Below are 13,685 nucleotides of genomic sequence, written 5' to 3'. Positions count from 1 at the left end.
CTTGCAGTCTAAAACTTGACATAAGGATTAGTTCCGTTAGGGGAGGCGAAGAGCTCTAGACTCGCCCTTGTCTTGGTTACCGTCCTTAATTATCACCTTTTAAACAGTCTTGTGAGTAATAACTGAAGAAACACAGAAGCCGCTGCTGAGTATATTCTAATAGGGTTTGTAGAATCTTTCGGGCTCAAGTGCCGTGTTCTACTGGAGAAAGTTTTTCTTCCAGACGTTTCGTTCTCAGCTGCGGAGAACATCCTCAGTGGCGTTGCAGCCGGAGCAGGCGCTCTGACCTTCTTGGCTGCTGTGCGTTGAGTGGGGCCAGGGCTGCTGGAGAGCTGCTATTTCTAGGCTGGAGGGGGTGTGATGAAAGGGCAGTTGGTTTGTGGATGTGCCCATTGTTTGGTGGGGCTTCCTGGAAGGGTAGTGATAAGGAAACTGGCTGTTGAATGCGACCATTGTTCTGTGTTAATTGCTGGGAGGGTAGGAAGGGGTTTGAAGATAAGGAAGATGGTTGTTGACTGTGCTGATTGTTCTGTGGAACAATTGCCCTTTCATCACACCCCCTCCAGCCTAGAAATAGCAGCTCTCCAGCAGCCCTGGCCCCACTCAACGCACAGCAGCCAAGAAGGTCAGAGCGCCTGCTCCGGCTGCAACGCCACTGAGGATGTTCTCCGTAGCCGAGAACGAAACGTCTGGAAGGAAAACTTTCTCCAGTAGAACACGGCACTTGAGCCCGAAAGATTCTACAAACCCTAATGATGTTGCCAGCCGTGAAAACCTGAAATCTTTGATATATTCTAATAGCTATGAAAATTTGTGATGCCGCTAAGTTACTATGGGATTTTGAATTTTAATTATAAAAAATTAGGATAGTTGTATCAAATATTTTTATCTAATACCTGTTTGCTTTGTGTCCTGGATGGGCCCATCTCCAGCCCAACCTGGGCCTCTTTCTGTGGCCCACTGACAATGATGCCCTACAGAAGCAACCCACCTTTGGCCTTTCCCAGCTCTGCATATCCTTGCAACAAGTCAGTGTTGCAGGGGGCTGGCCCCAGTAGCCCAGCTCAAAGGGTGCCCTTTTTAGCAGGGAAAGGGCATCATGGATGACAGATGGCCCTGACATGTTTGGTCAAGCCAGGCAACATGAAGGAGGGGAGCTGTGAACCCATTACCTTGTCAGTGGCTCACTAAAGGATGCTGAGCTGGCTGCAGTTAGCAAAAGTTTAGGGCTTGGGGTGGGGCAGAGTGCTGGGAGTTTTTGAAGAGGGTTGGGGCTGAGCAGAAGAGGAAGGCATGGGACGGGGTGGAGCTCAGAGGAGGCATATAAGGGAAATAGTCACTGAGGTTGACAATGAAGATGTCAGACTCCCTGGTGCTCAGATAAATAAGGGAGTCAGCACGTGAGATTGGGGAATGAGTTGACATATGGACATATGAAGCTGCCTGATACTGAATCAGACCCTGGGTCCATCCAAGTCAGTATTGTCTACTCAGACCGGCAGCGGCTCTCCAGTGTCTCAAGCTGGGGTTTTTCACACCTATTTGCCTGGACCCTTTTTTGGAGATGCCAGAGATTGAACCTGGGACCGTCTGCTTACCAAGCAGATGCTCTACCACTGAGCCACCATCCCTCCCTTATACTGAATCAGACCTTTGGTCCATCAAAGTTAGTATTGTCTTCTCAGACTGGCAGCAGCTCTCCAGGGTCTCAAGCTGGGGTTTTTCACACCTATTTGCCTGGACCCTTTTTTGGAGATGCCGGGGATTGAACCTGGGACCTTCTGCTTCCCAAGCAGACGCTCTACCACTGAGCCACCGCCCCTCCCCTCTTCTAGAGTTGACATGACCTGCCCCTCTGCTATCTGAGACCTCCAGTGTCTTCAAGGAAGAGGGAGAAAGGCTTGAGGAAGTGTACTGGTGTTCCAGGTCTACAAGTTGACCCCATGCAAATAGGACAAGGCAGCAACAACAGGGAGAACACCGTGGACCAGGGACGGAAGGGGGAACCCGACATTTTGTATGTTCTGTTTCCACTCATTTATATGAGAAGCACTTAACGTGTGTCTTAATTGAATTGCTAAACTTTTCCTATTTTAGGGTTAGAGAAATATTATTGATACATTTTCAGGATGCTGCTGGTACTTCATAATTCATGCAGTGTTTTGCTTTATTTCCTAAAGAACCTTCCTGTCTTTCATTTAGGGAGAGTCTGGAGTGCCTTTCAATGTTTAAGAAGATTGAACGGAAACCAATGGCTTGGCCCTGCCTACTCACCATTGGTTCTAAATTGTCAATAAGGATCACAGCCTATAAATCAGTAAGTTACTAAAGCAACATTGTGTTTATACCTGAGCATTAGTACAACTGGACACATCAGCAATGATTTCGTTAAAAGGATGGTGCTGTATTGGGGACTGAGTAACTGCAAATTCAGCTGTGGTAACCAATCCATGCTGGATGCACATAAAATTGCTAAATCTAACAGCATACAGAAATATTAACTTCTCGTAATATTAAATGTTCTTCGACTGAGCTCATAATGCTGGTTCCAAAGGACTGAAAGTGGAGCTCTTCTTGCAACCGCATCTTTTCAGTATCTCTTTATTGTTGCAGGCCTTTTTTATTCTTTGCAGAAGCAGCTCACGAGGGTCAGGGATTCTCTGGAGGGGCAAAATGTATAATGTAGGGGTCTGATGGGGGAAAGAGGAATAGAGGAAAATTGTACCTTCCCTTATTACATAAGTGGAAGTGTTTTTCTGCTCATGGAAGAAGGATTTGACACAATCGGGTTTCTGTAAATCGCATTCACACGGAGCGTTGTTGGTGAGCTCCGGTAGGAATGAATGGCTTCGTTATATTGGAGAACATTTCACACTCATTAGTTTGTACTTAGAATCATTCTAACAGAGAGTGGGATTCTCTACAGAGTTACTCCATTCTAAAGCCATTTAAATAACTCTATCCAGGATTTCACTGAGAACTCTTTAAATTTATATACCGCTCTCCCTGCAAGCAGGCTCAGGGCGGATCACAGCATAAAATAAACATATAAAATCAATCCATATAGATAGCCATTCACTTTGATAAAACAGTATACAATAATTTAAAACGCAGGGTTTCCAGTTGGACTTAATTTGTCTCCAGCTTCATAAACTGAGCTACATCCAGTAGTGGTTGATACTTGAATAATATCAGTAGTAGCAGCGTCGGGGTGGGGTGGGGTGCTAATATCTTCCTGGACGTTCACTGCCACAGGAGGTGGTGGCGGCCACAAGCATGGCCACCTTCAAGAGGGGGTTAGATAAAAATATGGAGCAGAGGTCCATCAGTGGCTATTAGCCACAGTGTGTGTGTGTGTGTGTGTGTGTGTGTGTATATATATATATATATATATACAGTATTTTTTGCACCATAAGACTCACTTTCCCCCCCCAAAAAAGTGGAGGGAAAAGTGTGTGCGTCTTAAGGAGCGAATACTGCAAAAAATTCACACAAATGCCTCTAAATTCACACAAACGGCTCTAAAAACTAGGTGCGTCTTATGTTCAGCTGCGTCTTATGGAGCGAAAGTATATATTTATATATATATATATATTTGGCCGCTGTGTGACACAGAATGTTGGACTGGAGGGGCCACTGGTCTGATCTAACATGGCTTCTCTTATGTGACACAGAGTGTTGGACTGGATGGGCCACTGGCCTGATCCAGCATGGCTTCTCTTATGTTCTTATGTGACACAGAGTGTTCGACTGGAGGGGCCACTGGCCTGATCTAACATGGCTTCTCTTATGTTCTTATGTGACACAGAGTGTTGGACTGGAGGGGCCACTGGCCTGATCTAACATGGCTTCTCTTATGTTCTTATGTGACACAGAGTGTTCGACTGGAGGGGCCATTGGCCTGATCCAACAGGGCTTCTCTTATGTTCTTATGTGACACAGAGTGTTGGACTGGAGGGGCCACTAGCCTGATCCAACAGGGCTTCTCTTATGTTCTTATGTGACACAGAGTGTTGGACTGGAGGGGCCACTGGCCTGCTCTAACATGGCTTCTCTTATGTTCTTATGGCGTCCTGATGGAACAGCTGTTTTACAGGCCCTGTGGAATGGCAGTAAATCTCGCAGGGCCCTGATCTCTGCCAGGAGCATGTTCTACCAGATCAGGGCCAAGGCTGAGAAAGCCCTGACCCTGGTTGAGGCTAAACAGATGTCCTTTGGGCCGGGGACAACCAGAAGATCTTGATTCATAGAGTGCATGGCCTTCCAGGACACATATGGGGAGAGGCAGTCCTTTAGGTATGTTGGTCCCAGGCCACACAAGACTTTAAAGGTTAATACCAAAATCTTGGAAGAAGTCTGGTACTCATTCAGCAGCCAGTGCAGTTGGCGGGATGCTGGCCGAATGTGGGCCCTCACAGGCAATGTTATAAACGGGTGTGCTGTCGCATTCTGCACCAGTTGGAATTTCAGGACCAGTCGCAAGGTCAAGCCTGCATAGACCAAGCTACAGCAGTCAAGTCTGGTAGTGACCACTGTGTGGGTAACTGTAGCCAAGTTCTGAGGGGAGAGGCAGTGGTTCACCCACTCATGAAGAAACCAACAGTGGGCCCTACAGTCCTAGCCAACTACCAACCAGTTTCTAACCTTCTTTTTCTGAGTAAGGTAGTTGAGAGAGCAGTGGCCGAGTGACTCCAGACATTTCTGTATGACGCATCTATCCTGGACCCATTCCAGTCCAGTTTCCACCCCTGCCATGGGAAGGAGACTGCACTAGTCAGCCTTATAGATGACCTCCATGGGCACCTCAAGGTGCCAATTGTTTAACCTGCTGAAGATGATAAAAGGCAGATTTGGCCACCGTAGCGACCTGGGCTTCCATAGAAAGCGAGGGATCCAGGACCGCCCACCGGCTTCTCACCTTCTGGGTAGGCACAAAGACTACACCATCCAGGGTGGGTGGTCTGATTTCCAATCCAGCTCCCCCCTCCCCCTGACTCGGATACAGGACCTCCATCTTAGTTGGACTGAGTATTAACCAGCTGTGTTGCAACCATCCCGCCCGGCCTCTGAAGCCCTAGCCAAAGGCTCTGGGGCAGAGGCTGGGCAGTCACCCATCAAGAGGTAGATCTGGGAATCATCTGCATACTGATGGCAACCCAGCCCAAGCCCCTGGATGAGGAGGGCAAAGGGGCACATGTAGATGTTGAATAACATAGAGGAGAGAATTGCTTCCAGCGGAACTCCACATTCAAGAGCCAGTTTGGTGCAGTGGTCAAGTGCGCAGTCTTATCTGAGAGAACCGGGTTTGATTTCCCACTCCTGCACTTGCCGCTGTTGGAATGGCCTTGGGTCAGCCATAGCTATCACAGAGCTGTCTTTGAAAGGGCAGCTTTTGGGAGAGCTCTCTCAGCCCCACCTACCTCATAGGTTGTCTGTTGGGGGTGGGGAAGGTAACTGCTCTGAGACTGAGATTCAGAGTGTAGGGCGGGGTATAAATCCAATATCATCTTCTTCAAGTGGAAACCACAGGGAGACACTCTCACCGAGCGCCACCCTCTGTCTGTAAGGAGCAAAACCACTGTAGGCAGACCCCCTAGCCCCTATATAGGCAAGGCAGTGGGCCAAAGCCCAAACGGTCATCATAATCGACCATATCAAATGCTGCTGTTAGGTCTATAAGTAACAGCAGCATGATTTGCCTCGATCAAGATGTCCATGGAGGTCATCTATAAGACTGACTAGTGCAGTCTCCTTCCCATGGCAGGGGTGGAAACTGGACTGGAATGGGTCCAGGATAGATCCTCCACAGCTCCGGGTTTTACCACGGGGCTGCCTTGGCACAACGGCAGAGAGAGTGCTTGTGGGGGGGGGGGGGGGCGCGATTTCATCACTGGCTTCAGAAAGATGGGAATACCAGTCCTCCACCAGTTCATCCAGTGAATTGCCCCACAGGGTGTCCTGAAGCCGCTTAGGGGCCATCTGGCTTCGCGGATGAGCATAAATATGCTTGCCGCCTAAACAGGGAGAATGTGGTGTGCCCAGCCGGACCTTCAGGGTGAAGTGGTTTGACCGTGGGACTGCATCTACAGCCATCAGATCCATGTTTATCCCCATCCCAAAAATCAGATCCAGCCTGTGGCCTGCTTGATGCATGGGAAGCCGATATAAATTGGGAGAATCCCGGTGTCTCCGTGAATGACACTAGATCCTTAACCTAGGTGGACGCCGCATCATCAGCATGGACTAATTACCGGGGGTACTTCGTTGCCCAGTCAGACACAGCATCCAGCAAGGCCAGACAGGGTATCTGCCAGTGCATTAGGTGGCTGGTACACCAGCCAGCTAGCCAAACTATCTTTGGCATCCCGTGCCAAGCCAACACATTCAATGCCAGCTATTTTTGGTGCAAGGAGCACCCTGAAGGAAAAAGACTCTCAGATGAGCGATGCTACTCCTCCCCCCCTCCCCACCCAGTTGTCCAGGACTGGTCAAGGACTAAGAAACTGGGTGGGGCAAGTGGATTAAGGGTGACTGTTTTGCCATCCTACACCTAGATCTTAGTCGCACGAGCCAAGTCTGTATTAAGCTCTGCAAGATACTCTCGCAAAAACTGAGGTCTTATTATTGACAGACCAGGCATTTAATGATGAGACCGATGTTGAAGATGGGTGAACAATCCTAGCCCCACAACAAACATTCCTTGAGATGGGACGTAGGTGAGAAGAGATCTGAGCATTAATATACCTCCGGCCTCTTCTATTCCTATTACTGGAATACCTCCTAGTCCCACTACTCTGTCTCCCTTTCCCCTCAATCACTGGTGTCCTCAACCCTTGCATGGCCGCCTGCTCTATGTTATGAGTTTAGATAGACCCACTAACATCAACAGTGAGGACCCCAGCAATAGAGGATTTCCGGGAATCCGGTAGCTATCTAATCTTGTCTAGCTTAAACCCAAAGTCCTCCTTCCAACACTTATCAACTCTCCCCGCAAGTAAGCCTTGTTATCATCTCTTGTAATCCCTGAAAACTACGACTTTAAAATTGGAGGTAGTCATTTGATGATTATATGCATTTAACATTCCAAGGGTTTTGTTTGTTTGATTGTTTGTGTGTTCCTTCACTGAAGTCATTTTGAGACTTTCAGGGATGATCAAAGATGGAAATGTCATGTGTTTGATATCAATATGGAGCAGAGGTCCATCAGTGGCTATTAGCCACAGTGTATGTGTGTATATAACATTTTTTGCCACTGTGTGACACAGAGTGTTGGACTTGATGGGCCGTTGGCCTGATCCAACATGGCTTCTCTTATGTTCTTATTCTGTTAGTAGGGTGTAGACTGGGTTTCCACCTCCTGTGTGGCTAGTAAGAAAAGGGATTAGGAGCTGGTTGCCATTCGTGTCTCATCCTTAAGTGGCAATTAAATACCTTCTCTCAAATTCTGTTGTGAAGATTACTGAGGAGAAAGTGAAAAAAAGCTGGATGGTTGTGGATGCCAAGACACTAAAAAAAGATGACATACAAAGAGAAACGGTTTACTGCTTGGACGATGATGATGAAACAGAAGTTCAGAAAGAGGATATTATTCAAGGTATTTCAGTTTGATTTTCACTCTGAGCATCTCGATGCGATTTTTCAGGAAAAACTGTATTTGGAAAAGTTTTGGCATGTTTTTATTAGAAGCGTCTTGAACTTTCTCTGTTTTACATATTTTTCACTACAGCATATGCAGGTTAATCCTCTTTCCTGTATTTTTAGCAGTTCACTCTTTGGGATTCTGTCACAGTTGCACATGGATATGAAAAGAGTGCTTAGAATCACGTAATCATCCCTTAACTTGTTTGACTCACACCCACCCATCTGTCTGGTGAAAGCTAACTGCAAAATGCTGGTCACTTTCTTTATCCTGATTCTGAGTCCATTTCTGGGTGCATCTTCACTGGGCTAAGAGTCAGAATGTTAACACATTCCACACTCGTGGCCAATACAAAACTGCTTAGGGGAGCTTTGCAGTTGTGTTGATTGGTGCTTTAGGACTGAGGCAATCTGTGTTTTCTGTGCTTATTTTGTTTCTTCCGGGCTCTCTCCTTAGGTGCTTCAGTGGAATATCCAGAGATGGTTAACGGCAGGTTGCACTCCCACCCCCCCCAATCCTATATCTTTTTCAAACCTGATTTTTGTTCCTCTGCCTCATCTGGTGTAGATAGTCAAAGTGATATGGAGTTTTCTTATGGCTACTGTCCCTTTACATTTGCCTCTTTCTCCTCTTCTGCTCCCACTTTAATCACTTCTGTTTCTCTCGTGGCACCCATGAATCAGATATTAATTATCAGTTTGGGGGGGAAGAGAGGATTAAGTACCGCTTTCCAGTTTTTTAGGCAAAGCCGTTCATTTTTAATTTTTTTCAAAGTGATCCCATAATACTATTACAAAAATCCAGTAAGCCAAGCAATAAAAATTAAAAAGCAGTGGCTTTACCTGTTGAATGAAAAGCTGTACCCCAATAACCCCTTCTTTTCCCCAGGAGAAACCTCACATACCTCCTTAACCATAGAAAAATTTTAAAAGTATTAATTAGCACATAAAACAAAGGAACAAAGAAAAATTGCAGGATGAAGTGGAACCTCAACAGGCCGTAAAGGTGAAGGTAGTCCCCTGTGCGGATATGCCCTTCAGGCCTGCGCAGAGGAATTTTTTAGGTGAAGTGCAGTGTGCGCGGTACTGGCTCCACCCTTTCACCTGGGGGTCATCTGCCATGGCCCAGTAAGCCGGGACGCCGGCAGTGAGTCCTCCAGGTGGTAGGTGTTACATTAACGAGCTCTATCTGCCCGGGTTTGATGTTAGAGTTTTCCTTCTCTTAGGCTGACGAGGTTGGTGGGCCCAGCCTGCCCATCCGGTTATACCGCCGGACACTTCGGTCGCACCATGACGTAGCAAACTCTGTGAAAACGGGGGGGACCAGCGAGAAGGTGTTGCTACGGATGCAGTAATGCAGGAGAGGCCATTGCAGTGACCATCTGCCAGGCATAGCCAGACAGTGACCACGCGGCGTTCACTACACCGGGAGAGGAGAGGCTATGTATTGCGCATGCACTTTCCCTGGGGGGGTAGGATTCCCAGAGGGAGCCCACCCCCCACCCAAAAAAAAAGAGATCTGCCTACCAAGCACATCTTGCTCAGCCCTCCTGTCCTGGGAAAAAAGCAACCTTTCGCGCTGCATGTAGCAACCTCCAGCGCAAGCTTCGAGACATTCAGAACGAGTGGTGGACCAAGCTTGCAGAGAGAACCCAGCTGTGTGCAGACACTGGTGATTTAAGAGGGTTCTACGAAGCCCTGAAGGCAGTATATGGTCCATCATATCAGGCTCAGAGTCCCTTGCATAGTGCAGACGGCCAAGTGCTCCTCACAGACAAGGCATCCATACTGAACCGGTGGTCAGAGTATTTTCAGGTTCTCTTCAGCGCCAACCGCGTAGTTCAAGATTCAGCAATCCACCTCACCCCACTTCAACCGGTGAAAACAGAGTTGGATGAGATCCCCACCCTAGAAGAGACTGTTAAAGCCATCAAGCAACTGAAAAGTGGCAAGGCAGCAGGAGTTGATGGAATTCCACCAGAGATCTGGAAGCATGGGGGCACAGTACTACATAGCTCACTTCACAAAGTACTTGTCACCTGCTGGGAACAAGGCAAATTACCACAGGACTTTCGCGATGCAATCATCATCACCCTATACAAGAACAAAGGGGAAAAGTCAGACTGCTCCAACTACCGGGGGATAACCCTGCTCTCCATCGCAGGCAAAATCCTTGCCAGAATACTCCTGAACAGACTGGTGCCCACCATTGCAGAAGAACTCCTCCCAGAGAGCCAGTGCGGCTTCAGAGCTAACAGGAGCACCACCGACATGGTATTTGTTCTCAGGCAGCTCCAAGAGAAATGCAGGGAACAGAACAAGGGTCTGTATGTGACTTTTGTCGACCTTACCAAAGCTTTCGATACCGTTAGCAGGAAAGGCCTGTGGCAAATCTTGGAACGTTTAGGATGTCCCCCAAGGTTCCTCAGCATGATCATCCAGCTACACGAAGACCAGCGAGGCCAAGTCAGACACTGCAACGACCTCTCGGAGCCCTTCCCAATAGGCACAGGTGTAAAGCAAGGCTGCGTTCTCGCGCCAACTCTCTTTACGATCTTCTTTAGCATGAAGCTTCAAAGAGCCGCAGTAGATCTAGATGAGGACGATGGTGTCTACATCCGCTATCGCACCGATGGCAGCCTATTCAACCTGAGGCGACTAAAGGCACACTCCAAGACAATGGAAAAACTCATCCGAGAGCTACTGTTTGCTGATGATGCTGCACTCGTCTCCCACTCGGTATCAGCTCTGCAGCATATGACGTCCTGCTTTGCAGAGGCTGCCAAGCTATTCGGCCTAGAAGTTAGTCTGAAGAAGACAGAAGTTCTCCACCAGCCTGCACCCCAGGAAGATTATCACCCTCCCTGCATCACTGTGGGTGAATCAGTTCTGAAGACAGTCCAGCAGTTCAGCTACCTGGGGTGCATCATCTCCTCAGATGCCAAGATCGACAAGGAGATTGACAACAGGCTGGCAAAGGCAAACCGTGCATTTGGCCGACTGCACAAAAGAGTGTGGAGCAACAAGCATCTGAAAAAAGGCACAAAGATCAATGTTTACAAAGCGGTTGTGATGACAACCCTCATCTATGGCTCCGAATCGTGGGTTTTATACCGTCATCACCTGCGACTCCTTGAGCGCTTTCATCAGCGCTGCCTTCGCACCATCCTCAACATCCACTGGAGTGACTTTGTGACCAACACTGAAGTCCTCAAGCGGGCAGAGGTTACCAGCATCGAGGCACTGCTGTTGAAGACGCAGCTGCGCTGGGCAGGGCATATTTCTAGGATGGAAAACCACCGCCTTCCCAAGATTGCCCTGTATGGCGAACTCTCCACCGGCCATCGAAATAGAGGGGCACCAAAGAAGAGGTACAAGGACTCCTTGAAGAAATCCCTTAGCACCTGTCACATCAACCATCACCAGTGGTCTGACCTAGCCTCAGATCGCAAAGCATGGAGGCACACCATCCACCAGGCTGTCTCTTCCTTTGAGAACACACGCATAGCTGGTCTTGAGGACAAAAGGAGATTGAGGAAGAATCGCACTGCTACAGGACCAACCCTAAATCAGACTTTTCCCTGCAGCCGCTGTGGCCGGACCTGCCTGTCCCACATTGGTCTTGTCAGCCACCAGCGAGCCTGCAGCAAACGTGGACTATTGCACCCTTCTTAAATCTTCGTTCGCGAAGCCAAGCCGAGAGAGAGAGTCCCCTGTGCAAGCACCAGTTGTTTCCGACTCTGGGGTGACGTTGCTTTCGCACTGTTTTCACAGCAGACTTTTTACGGGGTGGTTTGCCATTGCCTTTCCCAGTCATCTACACTTTCCCCCCAGCAAGCTGGGTACTCATTTTACTGACCTCGGAAGGAGGGAAGGCCTCAAGCTGGCTATCTGAACCCAGCTTCCGCCAGGATGGAGCTCAGATCGTGAGCAGAGCTTAGGACTGCAGTACTGCAGCTTTACTACTCTGTGCCACAGGACTCTTACTTCCAAGTAAACATGCTGTAGGATTTTTACCGTTGGCAACTTTTCTTTTGTACCCCTAGAAGCTCATTTACAAATCTTGAGCAGAAGACCTACCTCTCTCTCTCTCTCTCTCTCTCTCTCTCGACGCAAGGGATAAAAGGACTGAGGCAAATTTTGCAATTGCTAGAGTGATCTTAGGATCCTTATTACTGAACAGCCCTTGGGAACTAGCATTACTGGATTTTAATGGGAAGTGCTGCGAAATGCCCCATGGAACCCCAGTTTGAGTTCCAGCTGGCTGTGGAAGAGTAATCCTTCAGCTGCGCAAAATAACCCACATGTCCTATCTACTCGATCAGCAGAATGGTCTCTTTGTAGAAGAGTGGATTTTTCATTAGACATTGATACATCTTTTAACACGATATTTTGTTCCATGAAAGGCGCAGAGGCTTTTTCGCTGAGTCTCCTGGCAATTTGTTATGTCATTGCTTTTTGAATTTGCTAAAAAAAAAAAGGTTTCAGTGCCATTCCCTGAATTATGATTCTTGAGCGCACTTTGGACTTGCGTTATCGGCACACGCATTACGATGAAATACAATAAGGTGTAAGGAACAGAAGTGCCATTTGTAATGGAGAAATTTAATTTGATGTATGTTCCAGAAGGTGTGGCATTTGAAAATTGGTTTTGAGACTTGTTTGCATTGTGAAATATATAGAGGACTCATCTGGGTATCTGGGACGCAAGCGCCATAGAATTATTAGATGCTACAAGCAGGGATCTGTGATTATTTCATGACTGAAGGGGTTGGGGTTTGAAACTGGGGTCAAGGGAAGCGTGGCTTTTGAGGCCAGCACTTACCTACCACATACTGGCAGTTTTTAAAACAAAGTAGGAGACAAGCGGCACCCTTAAGACGAACAAAGTTTTATTCAGAATGTAAGCTTTTAAAAAGTTATTCAAGATATACTTGAAAGCGAATCAGTGAGCTAAGATGGATGGGAACGGAACGTGAAAAATGCATGACAAAAGGAAGCTCCGTGATAGTTGAAGGAAAGCTTTTAGGACGGACTTAGGAGAATGCATGCCGTAGGTCAGGGGTGTCAAACTCATTTGTTATAAGGGCCGGATCTGACATAAATGAGGCCTTGTCGGGCCACGTACGTCATAAAATGTAATGTCAGGTAGCAGGTGTAAACTTTATACAGGGCGCAAACAAAATTAAATTAAAATAAAACATGCTTCAGACAATAGCACCCTTGCAATATTTCGTTTATGTAATAGCCTCTGATAACTGACACCACTTGCTCTGAATTATTACATCAGAATCTGGAGACAATTTCTGTGCTGTACCAATTGGTATGCTGCTCAGAGGTGCATAAATGGCAAACCTACTTCTGATTTATTGCCATTCATTACTGAAATCTCATGGTCAATGCTCTGTGCCCTAGGACCCAGGGAAAACATAAAATGACTAGGCATTGTGAGCTTTTGTACATAAGTTGCTTCATGAGCTAGTGAAGAAGGCACAGTGACGCAGACAGAGGGCTATGTGTTTATCTAGTAGCTATAGTCTTCCTCAGAAAAATAACTCCTATGAGACAGTGCAATAATAGAGAGACAGCAATGTATATAGTGAGTGGTCAGTATCAGCTTACTGTCTGGGAAGCCTAAGTTCAAAATCCCCAGTATCCACCTCACTAGCTTCTTATTATTCCTCATCTAAACAGTTCCCATTGCTTTCCTACTTTTATGTATTTATTTTCTTTTCTTTGATTTATATCACTCCCTCCCCGCTGAGGCGGGCTTTGGGCGGCTTATATACTCAAGAAAAGTTACATAAAAACTGTTATTCATTGAATTCCGTAACATGACATAGAAATACATTAATACAAAACAAAAAACTTTAAAAACAATTTGAGGTGCTATATAAATCTTCAATAGTAATGCATTTTATGATGGCGGATAGCTGCCTATTCATTCTATGTCAGATATTGCTATTCCGCTGTTCCTGCTAGATGTTCTATATAAAAACAGGTCTTAGGGTCATGTTTTGAGGTGATCCAAGTATTTCAGAGTCTGT

At 47.0% G+C, this 13,685-nt stretch overlaps 1 protein-coding gene across 1 annotated transcript in view; it reads left to right on the top strand.

Moving 5' to 3' along the window:
* XRCC5 (X-ray repair cross complementing 5) overlaps nt 1-13,685 on the top strand; it is a 76,338-nt gene that overhangs the window by 10,164 nt on the left and 52,489 nt on the right. Inside the window, exons 7-8 of the mRNA XM_060262446.1 lie at nt 2,203-2,317; nt 7,456-7,594. Coding sequence (XP_060118429.1) covers nt 2,203-2,317; nt 7,456-7,594 — 254 coding nt within the window. The remainder of the gene's footprint in view (nt 1-2,202; nt 2,318-7,455; nt 7,595-13,685) is intronic.

This window comes from Heteronotia binoei, chromosome 21 (assembly GCF_032191835.1).
Source record: "Heteronotia binoei isolate CCM8104 ecotype False Entrance Well chromosome 21, APGP_CSIRO_Hbin_v1, whole genome shotgun sequence".
NCBI lineage: Eukaryota > Metazoa > Chordata > Lepidosauria > Squamata > Gekkonidae > Heteronotia > Heteronotia binoei.
This window is presented reverse-complemented; position numbering and strand designations above follow the sequence as displayed.